The following is a 13,775-nucleotide window of genomic DNA, read 5'->3' as shown; positions in this document are numbered from 1 at the left end:
TCTCCCAAACAAAACTCAGGCAAATTGCATCCTTTCATGCATTGCCAGGACTGCTAATGACATTCCACAATAACAAAAAGCCTCTACAGGGTATACACAGCTCAGCCTCAAATTCATATCCTGAAAATTAAAACATGAAAATTCATTTAACAGCTAATTACTTAGACTAGTCACATTGCACAGTAGATCTGCTCACCAAATACAGCATACGGTACAGAGAGTCACCAGCTTTCCCAGCGCTTTCAGTCTTGACTTTACGGTTAACTCTCCAAAGAGCCGACATCGCTGCAAGGGCAGTATTGCCAGAGCTGTCACTCATCTAGGAGCAAAATCCCAGTTCTCCACATATTCAGCTGATCCGAAAGGCTTCCCCACTCCAGACAGATACTCTGTGCTGCTTACTTGGCACACAACACAGAAGATGGCTGCATTTTCATAAGGAAAGGCAGTGACAATATTTCCCTGAGCAAAGCTTTTCCGCATGTGTCATTTGCTGCCGGCCTCGTTAGCTCACCACATCAGCTGGAATTAAGAGCCGGCTACTGGTCGAAGCTGAGAACTCAATGCTGCTTGTCATAGGCTCATTAAGAGCAAAACTTCAGCAGAGAGGCTGAAATGCAGCAAAGCAGAGGTGAAGGCAGCCTGGGAATATAAATGTCTGTTGCTTGTGGCTGAGCATGAGCCGATTGGCTACAAATGGCACTGCTGTAGAATATTAAACATCTGAAGGGACAGAGGTGAAGAATTGAAAGAACTTAAAAAAGCTAGTTACGCTACTGGAGAACACAGCCTTCAAATCCCTGTTTTAATCCTTTCACATCTATTGCAATACATTGAAGGTTTTGAGACTTAATTCTGGTCTTGAATAATGCTGCAGAGAGAAGATGACCTATTTTCGCTGAATAGAAAAAGACCTCCAAATATTATAAGCATGTACACACACAACCCATTACAGAATGCTCCCCCAGCCACAAGTGCTGCAAGGTAATTCATTTTCATTGCAAGAAGCAGATGTCTTTAATTAGAAACAGGGAGAAATGAGTGTCCTGCAGTATTTTAACTGATGACAATTTTTAAACACATCCTCAGTTAAATTCAAAGGATCATTACAGGAAAAAAAATACGCACAAAGACTGATCTTGAGATGCAACACAACACCTATTTTAGCCTTCAGTAACCTGCACATTAAGAGCTTACACATAAACTCAGTTTTCAGGATACCTCCTTTGAACCTCTACTTATTCTACAGTATATAGATGGACAAAAAAGTCAGCTCACCACAGAGGCAAGTGACCACTTAAGAAATGACTCTGCTATGAAAGGTTCCCAATATTCTGTTGAACTGGAGACTGACAGATGGATACCATCCAGATGTCATAAACAGCCTGAAACTTTAATTCATATGCTAGATGAAAACCAGCCTGAAGAGGTGGCATAGAGGCCACATTCCCCTGATTCTTCTTCCTAGGTCTATACTCATCTTGGCTCCCACAGGAAATGAGGAGAGAAAGGAAAGTCAGGAGCCCATGCCAGAGCTGAAGCAACTGGGAACACAACTCAGGCCACTTCCAGTTGCATGGCTTAAAGGAAAAGAGTTGCATCCAAAAAGCATACCTGCTTGGTACTGATCACACAGATTTCAACCAAAGAGATACCATACCTGGGAAGGCTGGCTGATGCAGGGAAAGCATCATGAAATTAGATAAGGAGTGAATCCATGGAACAACAGCTATCCCACACCACTGCACTGCCAACATCTCAACTCACCTTGGAAATGGGTTTCTAGTGTTTTACCAGAATAGTTTACAGACATCTCATTTTTGCTTGTTTTTTTTTACACACACACACACACAAATACATATAATAATTACTTTGACAATAGTGATGGATGAGTAAATTTTATGTGACCAAGTGTTTAGGATATACAGAAGATTAGACTTCCAGAAAAAGGAGGAATCCTCAGAGCTACTGGTGTATCCTCCAAATCCTTCACCACTGTCCACAGCTTGGAGACTTCTGCAGATTAAGAAACAAAAGCACCCCTACTAAGGAAACACACACCCACGTGCACACATGCTGGGCTGGGGGAAGGGAAAGAGACAGCTAAGAGGGAGGAGGAGGAGAAAAGAAGGCATGTTAAAGTATCTCCTGTGTTATACATCCACCTATCACTTACATAGGAAAGCTACAGGTAAATCAGAAGGGACCCAAGCCCAGCTTCTGGTAGGATTTCACAGAGCTTACCTTCACAAAAAGCCTACCCAGCCTGTGCTACAGGAGCAGATGAAAGAGACCTGCAGTGCTGCATTCCTCTCCTTTTCCCATGAATTATTTACTCTCCCCTAGGATCGCTTTGCTGGTTGGAGAGCTGGGAAGTTTCCTCAGAGAAGCTCAGAGCTTTCCTCCTCTGCAGTGCTCTGTGGGCAGGAGCAGTCCGCCAGCACCACAGCACAGAGCAGTGGTGTTTGCAGGATTAAGCCCTGCCTCAGGATCATGCTATCACAAGGCAGAAGACAACCCAAACGCTATTTTTGGATCTTCAGCTGCTAATGCTGCATCTGCGCTGAAAGAAGGGGAACTCCACTTTTAGCTGGGAGGCTCCAATGTAGTTAAAATGGATTTCCTCTCCTATCCTGCTTTTGCCAAGAAGGGCAGAAGATAAAGCTTTCCCTGAACTCCACCATCTTAGTGAGACTGGAAGCTGGGGCAGTAATGGCAAAAGAGGGAAACATGCCCCTCCTGGTGGTATGAGGGCAGAGTATTTCACTTCCCATGTACAAAAATAACAGCACTGAGGACATCGGCTTAATCTTCCGCACCATAATCCTAGGAGCATGAAAAGGTGTGGCAGTGCACAGACTGGAAAACACCTTTGCTTTTTTCCTCTCCCTACCAGCCGGGTGGTGACTTCCCATGGAAACACACGTGTTACAGACTCCTCACATACATCAACTTTCCCAAGCACAAAGAAAAGCAGAGGATTAGGAAAACCCATTCACTGAGCTTTTGTTTCTTCCCCTCTACAATATACTGGAATATAAGCATTGCAGAATAATCTGGGGGGCTCTGTAGCTTTTGTGAGAGAGGAATCAGGGAGAAAGCCCTCTTAGTACACAGCTCCTCTATGTGGACAGGGACAGCAGCATTCATCAGTTTGCCAAATTAAGCACGTTAGATATACTATATATACACATGTCGTTTTTTTATGGAAGACCATTTAAAGCAGTTTGTTTCATAACAAACAGAATATGAAATAAAATGCCTCATTCCCCTCTGTATCGCACAAACAAAACTAGAAATATTTCTGAATTTTAAAAGAAAACATACACTGTTATCAACATTTCATTTACAGAAAGATGTTCCTCTCAGTGGAAACCGAGGCTTGTTAGAGTTACAAGTTACTCTTCCAATATATGAATATTAAGCACTAGAGCTGCTAATGCACATTTCTCAGTTTAACTAAATCTGCTGAGCCACAGAGCTAATCGTGTAATCCTTACGCCTTGCTTCAGGCAATTACAACTCTGAAGATCCAGGAGGCAAGATGCAAAATGGAACCTCACAGCCTGTCACACAGTTCAGAAATAGAAAGCTACAGAAAACACAGCAAGAACACTTATTCCCCAATTAATGTGTTATGTTCAGTGCTCTTCCACAGCTTCAGCAGAAGAGACTCTTTTCAGAGCATATGAAAATCCCACATATTTACAGTTAAAAATCCCGAAGTATCAACAAACTCTTCCACTTACTGAAGAAGAAATTCTTTGTACTTACAAGAAATGTTCCGTAATAAAATCTGGAAACAAATTGTACAAGTAATCACCTTTTCTGCATGTGTTTCATGCATAGGAATGTTTTCTGTTATCTGACTTCCACTGTGTGGCTATCAAAGACAAAACTACAGGCTAGTATGACATAAGAGATCAGGAAACAAGAGGCCAAGGTCCTTTCCTTCCTTTTGCTACAATGACAAGTAGAATAGCACAGGGACCAGCTCAGAACTCACTGTAAGACATTTTAGTTAAAACAAGAGCTGAGAAAAAAACACACCTGTATAGGAGCACAAACTGAATGACAGATTCTCATTAGATCATTAATTCCAGAGAAAAATAGCTGTAAACTCCCACCATCACCTGTGCAACAAACAGCTAAAAGCAATCAGTGTCTTTAAAATAAACTCACTTGATCATCACACTTAATGCTGTGTAAAGCTCCTCAGCATCAGAGCAAGTGCAAACTACCAACCACTGCAAAACCCATCCCTTAATAGATGGCAATTAACAATCCATTTGCACAACCTCTTAGCTGTAATTGGAGAGTTTTTCTTCAATTTGAGGTAGATTGGCTATAATTACTTTGCATTTAAAAACTAGCATGTGTGCTATACTATTGATTTAAGGAAGTACTGTTTAACTTATATTTCTCCTATGTTCAGAGATCAAGAAAGAATAAGAAATCATAGTAATGCACCTGATCTATTAGTTTAGCCGCCCTGCTCTGGTGAAGGAGGTAATAAACCAGTCTATTTAAAACTATGTGGAAATATTATCACAAGATACCAAAGAAGTAAACCAACCCTAGAAAAAGGGCAGTAGTCTTAATAGATAGTGATGTACCATAATCAGAGCTGTAATTTGTTACACTCGGTATTATCTGTAAACACCTTCAAGTAAAATTAACATTTTCCCAGGAAAGCTCATGTGCAGCTGTGAAGGTAGCACATCAGCTGTGACTGTATCGTGCCTTCACTCCTTGTCATGTGAAAATGAAACTTTCTCACCTTGCTCATCTTATCGGCCTCGTCAGATGACTCTAAGTCTTGTGCTTCTGCCTCCTCTGGAGCTGTCTCAACAGAGCTGTCCGCATCGCCGGAGTATAAGTGCCCTGCTGAAATTGAGATGCATGTGAAAATACAATCAGAGTTTCCAGAAATTCAAAAAACTGGGTGCAGAAGACATGGAGTTCCCCTGGAGGGCCAGGCACCATCCTGCACACAAGTACATGCTAACAAGATGTTATGCCATAAGCACCCAATGACCTCAAAAGACTACCTCAGTTTAAAGCTGGGGCCAGGTTTAACTACAGGTGTAAAAATAAATAGGTTATGACCACACACACTATTTAGTTAGTAACCATGAAAGCCGATTCAGAGATAAGCCTAAAATGCCACACTGAAATTCTTACACTTAGTATTAATTTCTTGGCTGGCAGTAATTGTCTGCCTTTATACTTCAGCGATTTCAAATGGAAACTGCAGCATGTGAACAGGCAGGCTGTGCCAAGAAGCAAGTCTTGGGACAGCCCTTTCTCTGAGTTAAGTTGAATGTGATGAATTTAAGCTGCTTGCATTTTTTGGCCTAACACACCCACTACTGAGTTTCTGTGTTGATATTTAAGGAAATTAACCCTAGTTTAGAAGGCTTTAGGAGTCTGTTACATTAACTGAAAACTAAATTTCATTTCCATCATTATGTGGCAATAACCCTATACCTGAGCACTGTTTTGGAGACTATGTTGTTGATACAGCTAATAACTCCTTTGCTTATTGTAAGTAAATGATGAATTACCTGCAAGTGACAAAAGAAAGAATTAAACCCATTGTGAGAGCTTTGTGCACATATAACTTCTGGGGAGATCTAATTCTCTGACTCAAATACCTGTAGATGTAGTATTACTATACCTTAGCCAGTCTTCACAGAAAATAACACCTCCATCCTGCCACACAAATAGGACAATGAATGTCCCACCAGGGATTACACCTTTTATTTCATTCTATTTATTCTTCAGGTAATGCAGAAAAGCCTAACCAAAGGTCAGAACCCAAGACTCAACAAACAATGAACATAATTCTTGTCTGTATTGGTAGCACGTAGCATTTAAACATTTTGGTGGTAAATTGACCCTTTTCTGTAGCAGAATAGATTGTTTTTAAAACAAGTGCTCTTTGTTTGTTTGCTAGCCCTACAAATAAAAGCAACACAACAGCACACTATGATATTGTCAGCACCCAGTGGTCCAGCAGCCATCCCCTCCTATTCACTACTAGGCTGAAACACTTGACATTTTAGACAGATTAATAATGATCCAGTACATCATATGAAGCACCATTTCTGTTAGTCCCATGCTGACTCTGATGTTACTTGCTATTTTTCAATTAAACGTTTCAATTTAGGTAAGTAATATCTATTTGTCTATAAGGAGCATTTGACTAGATAGCAATATTGTGAGTGAAAAGGCCACAATGATGATAATACACATCTGTTACACTGATATATTTCAGTTAAACACTGTGTGGTTTGTCCAAAAGGACTATAATAGCATGGATGGCCTTTTAGATTCAGACAAAACGGCAAGCTGTTTTAAAATTAGGACATTTTTAAAAAACAAACCATGATTACACACATCTAGTGTATTTGTTTATATTTATACTGTAATGAAATACATTACATAGAAAGGATAGTCTCTAAGAAATATGCTTCCTAAGTGGGTAAGAAAAATTCTGCTTTTCTCAGTCCCTTCACTGCAACTCAAAAGCCACAGCTCTTCTTTCAAAGAGTTTCATGTTAACGCACAATGTTACATCCTAGGTAAGGTTCTCTGCATCAGGACTGAGAGCACAGATCCAGGTCTGGGTTCCTCAATACCCAACTTCCAGCTGCTGTTCTTGCAAGCTTTCAGCTACCACATACAAATTGCAGAGTTGTGGAAATACTGCACAATATTTGTGAAGTCTAGAAATAATTTGGAAAAATTGGAATTCAAATATCTAGAAATAAATTCAGATCATATTCTGCATACTGGATGGAGCTACACCAGACATCAAGTGAAATTAAAAGGACATTAAGGGTAGTTCGTAGCTGAGATTTGGAAGACATGCTTCTCTTCTGAAAAGATAGGGTTTACCTTTAAGGAAGATGGACCTGTGGGGGTGGTTTGGCAACACAGAATCTATTTGAAAAAGTGTTTTTTTCTGTAAGGAATTAGGTTTTCTGAGCCTTTCCCAGATTTTAACAACTCAGACTATCATCATTCTGATTTCTCTATTAATGTGTGAAAAAAATCTTAAAACCCTTAAGCTAGCCATTAAAAATAAGAGGGAAATATATGTGCTATGTGTCATAATTTGTTTTGGGCAGTGTGTGTTTTTTCACTGCAATTAATTCCCCATTATTAGCTGTGAGAAAAACATCTTACAGCTGTTTCTCACCCAGGCCAAGGCAAATAATGTTTGTTTGGGGGTTTTGGCTTTTGCTTTTAAGCTACCACTTTTTCTTTTCCTGTATATTAAAACACCACTTAATCTGTTTCCTGCAGTATAAACGCTTTACCCAGTAGACAGCAATCTTTCACTTATGCCTTAATGAGTAGTCACAGCACAAGTGCTCAGGGTATTTCTAATGTCTTAAGCTGCCAAAGCCAATGTTGACTTTAGCAGGTTTATCTGCTGATTGTTAAACTCAGGCTATCAGTTCAATAACGCTGCATGTTCTTGGCTTGTAATACTTTCCAGTTACCATCCCGTTTCTGTCAGGTTCATTACATCATTTTATTTTTGTCCTGTAAATCTTTATTTAGTTCTGCAAGGAGCCCTGAGGACAATGTGCTCATTTCCTTCTGCAGCACCTGAATGCTGCCCAACCACTACCATTTGCTAAGGATGGTAACACATGGGCTTTGCTTGACATTAAGGAATTACAAAGGGAAATCCAAAGAGCAGCAGGAAAAGGGGGTCAAATCCATGTGGCCACCAGCACAGATGGAGGTCACACAAGCTCCCAAGTTGCCTCAGCAGTGTAATATCCATGACATTATGACTAATGCCCAGTAAATGACCCCCTACTTATTGCAAGAACTAACAAAATAAAAGGAAGTCTTATATCACTAGAGCAAAGGTGCTGGGTCTTAAAGGCCTGGAGAATCACGTAAAGCTTAAGCACTGTGCCAACACTTGGCTAAAATTTTCCACAGCTGCTGCTCTCAATTTGCAGAGTTGCTGTCGCTCAAGATTTTGACGAGACATCAGCAATATCTGGTGGTGCTTTTAAAGCCTGCTTCTGGGTGCCAGATTCTTTTTTTCTTTAATGCAGTGGAACTAAATATCCCTAGCCAACGCCTGTCAGCTGTGGTGCAAAGCTCAGAAGTGTTCATCCTACTAGCACAAAAAGCAGCATACAAATCAGAGAACCCTGCCTTGATGTCTTATTCCCCGGTATGTGGAATAGGCAATACTAAGTTCTGTCCTCTCAGTGACAGCATCAGGGAAGTGCTGGCAAGGTCAGCCATCTGCCAGCATGTTATACACTATGGGCCAGAAGCTACTACAGGCTTCAGTGGTTGAAAGCTTTGGTTTGTAACTTCAAGGTGCCTCAACATCCTAAGCAGGTGGCTTTACACATCTTGGCGCACCACACAACACCTTGCTGTGTGACTCAGACAGAGCTTTGTGACTCCTGCAGCAAGCCAGCAAGTGTCAGGGACTGAGGAGTTCAGCCCAGTGTCCTTTCCTGCCTGCCTGCCACCGCTTGCTCCCTGCAAAAGGTGCATCGTGCTTTTCTGTACTTTTTTCACCAACGAAAGTCAGCGACACTGGAAGTCAAATACAGCAATTTGCTTAACCCATTTCAGTGGAAAATAAGGAGCAACCCCCATCTGAGCTGAAACCGCAGGAGAAATATGGACCAGCAGAAGGTGTCTACCCCAGCTGAATCCTAACCAAGGCACTGGGGTGTCTGTGCTCCCTCAGGAAGTGCTGCGAAGGTTTTAGTGGTCAGATGCTGTCAGGAGCTCATGTTTGACTGTAGTCTTAAAAGAAAAGAATAACACTTACTTGGGCAGTTCGGCATCAACTTCCTTAAACAGAAAGTGTCATTTCTAAATGCTGCTGGGGAACGACCCCATGATGACAACAGAGTACCTTTCAGAAGAGACTCTGCCATTAAACAGAACAATTTTAATAGATACTGCTAAGAAACTGTCTCTCAGATTAAATTTTTGAGACAAAATTTTGCCTATAAATCCACAATAGAAAAGGCAAGTATGCATTTTTTAGAAGAGTTCTGGTTAGCTTTGAAACACTAAACCATGAAAAAAGGAAACATTGCTTTTACACTGGGGTATTCTGTCCCAATGGGAAGTTCCACAGAGTTGATACATTCTCTGAGGACCCGTAGAACTGAGCTACAACTATCACAGTTTCAGTCAAGCAAGTTATCAAAAAACAGCATAGGAACAAACTGAGAAACTCTGCCTTTCCTGGAGAGCTACCTGGAGAAGCCCTGTAAATCTCTTCTCTTTCTGAGAAAACTCTGTTGCTTCTCTTTCTATTTCAGCTAGGTAATAAATTGCAAAAATATATAAAGATCTAGGGAAAAATGGAGATTCAATGACAGTTTCCCTGTACCAACTGTACTGTAGCCACTTTTCATCCTGCCCAGGTCAATGGCCTAGTCAAACACTTGTAATATGCTTGAGTAGCCCCTTTGAAATAAACATGAGTTTTCATACATGTAGAAATGAAGCATGTGCTCAGGGACCTTGGAAACCAGGGACATTGTGATTAAAAAAAAAAACAGCCTTTTCTTCTGAAAGTACTGTGCTGCAGGTTTGGGTTTGTGAAGCCGGCAGGGGGAGCAGCAACACAGCAAGAATATGAAGATGGGCAGCTAACATGCAAAGGGTCAGAAACCTAAAGCCACAATGCAGAAACTGATGTCCTAATAGCACCCATGCTTATTTCAACAGCAGATCTGTCAGTCGTTGGAAAAGCCAGGAATTATAGAATTGTGGAATGGTTTGGGTTGGAAAGGACCTTAAGATCATCAAGTTCCAACCTCCCTGCCATAGGCAGGTTTGCCTCACACTAGACCATGTTGCCAAAGCTCTGTCCATCCTGGCCTTGAACATTGCCAGGGATGGAGCATTTACCACTTCTTTGGGCAACCTGTGCCAGTGGCTCACCATCCTCACAGTGAAGAATTTCTTCCTTATATCTAACCTAATCTTCCTTATATCTAACGTAATGAGAGCTCTGAACACAATTCTGATTGAAGCAACATCCTTGAGCTTTGTCTTTTAAGCTCTTAGAAATAGATTTTGTGAACAACAGTTCTGCATGTCTCTAATTACATGCAAGATCCCTAGATTGCTGCTGGAGTATATGCCCCTGGAATTGTTAAATCAAGCACTGAATGTTAACAATATCTTCTAACATGCTACAAAAGACATTATATTAGTCATCTGCCTCAGGAAAATAACCCTAAAGAAATTAAGGTTACAGTAAGTCTCAGCTTCTTCTGAAATCCAAATTACTTAGCCTTATGGGACCTGTGACAGGACGAGGATGGAATGAAAAATAGTGCCCATTCTTATAGTACAGTGAAAGTTTGTTTCCATTTTATACCATAGCCGTGAGACTTCAGCCTCTGGTTCTTCTGCTTTCTGAATAGACTCCTCAAAAATACCTAACTGCTTCATATCTGGTAGGTTAATACAGCCATTCAAAAGAGGGGCATACTTTCTGTTTCTGTTTATACATTTTTATACATTCTGCACAGTGATTTATACAGCTTGCAGTTACCCCTGAAGAGTTAGCTCTCGCACTCAAGGTCGACAAACTACAGGAGCATGCAAAGCCTGAATCTCAGAAACTCTACCCCACAGTAAAAAAAGGTAGTGAATTGTGGGGAAACAACAAACTAATATGGATAGTACTTCCATTCCCAAATTCCCTTCTAATAACAAAGCACCTTCTTTATGATTTTTGAGTCATGTAACACTGTGTTTCCAGCTTTCAGCCTTTCATTCCCTGGACTGAGTGGAGCAGAATGGGGAGAATAAACATTTCTCATGGGGAAAGGAGACAGCTCTCATGGATCCTTCTAGGCAATAAGGAAAACATGCTGCAAGGCTCTAGACAGAATGAGAGCTAGTTCTCAACCAGATTTATGCAGACTGTGTTAGCAGGAGAGAAGACTGAAAGCCAGGAAAACAATAATAGATGAAAGAAACAAAACTTGTGGCTCTGTGAGCTTGAGGTAGCATTAATTCCTAAGGGAAAGTATGTATCATACCCAAGATGCTATTTTTTCACATCAATTAGAGATCTAAAATCCAAGGTCATTTCAAGAATAACCTTTTAAATAAACACAACAAAGTAACTACTGCCACAGAGCTGATTTGCAGCTCTAGCCCCTACCTCAGTATATATGAGGTACTTCCAGATAATGAAACAGTTGTAAGAGACATTGTGCTTAATGAGAGCACTGGCAGTCACTTCAGGGAGGTCAGCTCCAGGAAACACAGCCCCTCTTTACTCCTGGAAGACCTTGCACTGAGCAATAAGGCATAAGGAAAGCTTCCTTAAGAAAAACGTAACACAACCTCTTTCTGTTGAAAACACAGAATATGAATTCCTTGCAGAAAAACCTATCCTTTGCTGCCTTCACAGCCAATGATGAATTGACAGTGAAGAAGATAATGATAGGGCATCAGCATGATCAGTCAGTCAGACCCTGAATTTATGGAGAATGGATGTGCCCACAGGTGATTTATACCTGCTGGCATTCTGGCCCAGCAATGTTTCATTATGCTGAAAGGAGGGCCACACTACTTCAGGACCAAGGAGAAAAGCTGCATGCTATAAATAAAGCATACAACAGGAATCACTGAGCTGATTTGCCTAGCCAGCCAAACTGCCAGTAATCAACAAGGACACAAATAAATGGGTCAGTGGGTATTTCATACTTGACTGCTCTCTACAAGAAGCTGTAGAGCTGAAATAAAAAATCTAAGATACAGTCACAGTGTCCCAAATTAAAGCACATACCTTTGTTCAAAATTTCATGTGCATCCCAATTTAGGTAACAAATCCCTGAAAAAAGCACAGGGCGAGAAGAAATGGTTCAGTAAAATACCTAAACAGAGAGAAATTGATGGGGAAGATCAAAACACCTGCCTCCCAAATGCACACTTGGGTGCATATCCTTGTTTTCACTCCAGCCTCAGGCTAAGTCATCCCAAATTAGAGCATCAGCGTTGTTTAAATACCATCTTAACGTCATTCTTCAGAGGCATATTTCATATAACAACTACAGGCACTTTCAGAAGCTCACAGACACCTGCACATCTGCTGATGAGCTATTGTGTTGTTCCTGTTGGCTAAAGAAGTATTCCTTCCCCTTTGAGGAGGAATGAAGGTGATCCCCACCTCAACATTTGCTAAGGTTTGAAGGAAAGCAAATGTCAAGAGAGCTCTAGCTTCTGTGCTGCCTGTCACCTGAGAGAGTGAAGGGGGTGACTACAGCCCACCACAGGGAAGCTGTACTGAGAGAAATCTGAAGGGAAAAGGGAGCCCCAAAGCTTAGCCCCAGTCCTGGGGATTTTATTTCTTTATTTAAGAAGGAGGAACTTCGCCTGATCACACAGTTCATGTGCTCCCTGCAGCACACGGAAGAACAAGCGGCCGTTCCACACCACTGTGATAACCATAGGAACTCAGCTCTGGAGAAGCTAACAAAGGAGGCTAGACATGACTTGAATTGAAAGCAGCACAAATGAAGTTGTGTCTACAAAGCAGCAGAGGCAGGAGGTCAGATTTTGCTGTGACGTATCCATCAGTCACATCCTATGCCTTCATTTCACATGAGGCACACAGGTTTATTACTGGACACTGTTAAAAGGCAGATGCTAGGCTCTTCAGACACATTTTGCAAACTGTGCACTATCTCACAAAGGACCCCTTGAAGACCCTGAAAATACTGATGCAGAGAACTGACAGTGGCAGAGAAACTGCTTGTTTAGACTAGCTGTTGAGCCCCTGTGTTACAAAATGTGATTACTATGTTGCCTAAATACCAAAGTCCCAGTTCCCAATTCTTTGCACCCAGGGCAGACATGCACTTCAGTGAGAAGTTAAGAGTACAAGGACTCAGTACTCAGCATTTCAGCAAACAAGCACAGGCAAGGACGAAAGGATGGCTCCAGGAAGAGCTGGTGTTAAATAGGAAATGGGGGCATCTTGTGGCCAGCTATAAAAATGTACAAGATGAGCTTGACTTTTCAGCACAAAAGCCTAACTAGGAAAAGTTCAGTGAAAATTAAAAAGGTGGAAAAGTGCTTCTGAAAATGTTCCATTTTGACTGTCTTTGGGGGTTTATCCCACATCTTACATGAGGTTGCTTTTATCAGTCCCCTCAGAGGTATTTGCAGTAAGCTGGTTTTAAGCTTTCTTGTTTATGCTATTCCACTTGTTATGAGTATCACACACCCCAAAGTCAGGCTAGGAGTCCAGCTTTCCCTTTCCTTACTACATGTTCCCATCACATGAACAATGGCATCTTGCTACATCACTTTTAGTAAACATTTTAAGCAAAATGAGAGCAGCATCCAGATATGTTGAAAGGCAGGCTGTACTTCCCTGACCCTCTGCAGGCAGACATGAGTCAGCTTGGTCCTGAGCCCAAGCAAACTGTCTTTCACTGTGGTTCATTTGCTTCACCTCAGCATCATGCTGAGCATGCTGCTCCTGAGTTAGCTCCAGTTTGTACCCAGTCTCATCCCAGAAGCCCTTACACTGAGTGATTGCAGGAGACATGGACTGGGAGAAGGCTGACTTTAACATCAGTGAAATGGATTAACAGCCCTGCACCTACTCCAGCTTTTTATTCTAAATGCCCAAAACAAAACCATCTCATAGTTGCCAAAACAATTATTTGGACATTTCTGAAACCTTTACTCTGGGGAGAAAATAAAGTATTTTGACATATTCAAATGCCATT

General features: G+C 41.3%; 1 protein-coding gene across 9 annotated transcripts in view; it reads right to left on the bottom strand.

Annotated features, from left to right (window-relative positions):
• The window catches only part of TIAM1 (TIAM Rac1 associated GEF 1), a 154,868-nt gene that overhangs the window by 20,233 nt on the left and 120,860 nt on the right, over nucleotides 1-13,775 (bottom strand). For 6 of the 9 annotated variants that reach the window (XM_031051470.2, XM_031051469.2, XM_031051466.2 and 3 more), the window contains one exon: nucleotides 4,781-4,887. In XM_031051470.2, coding sequence (XP_030907330.2) covers nucleotides 4,781-4,887 — 107 coding nt within the window. Of the gene's footprint in view, nucleotides 1-196; nucleotides 328-4,780; nucleotides 4,888-13,775 lie in introns of those variants that run through there. The other 3 variants (XM_005151645.3, XM_031051468.2, XM_031051471.2) reach the window with 2 other exon arrangements.

Source organism: Melopsittacus undulatus, chromosome 2 (assembly GCF_012275295.1).
Source record: "Melopsittacus undulatus isolate bMelUnd1 chromosome 2, bMelUnd1.mat.Z, whole genome shotgun sequence".
In the NCBI taxonomy this organism is placed as follows: Eukaryota; Metazoa; Chordata; class Aves; order Psittaciformes; family Psittaculidae; genus Melopsittacus; species Melopsittacus undulatus.
Note: the sequence above shows the minus strand (reverse complement) of the source record. Positions and strands in the feature narration are given on the sequence as shown.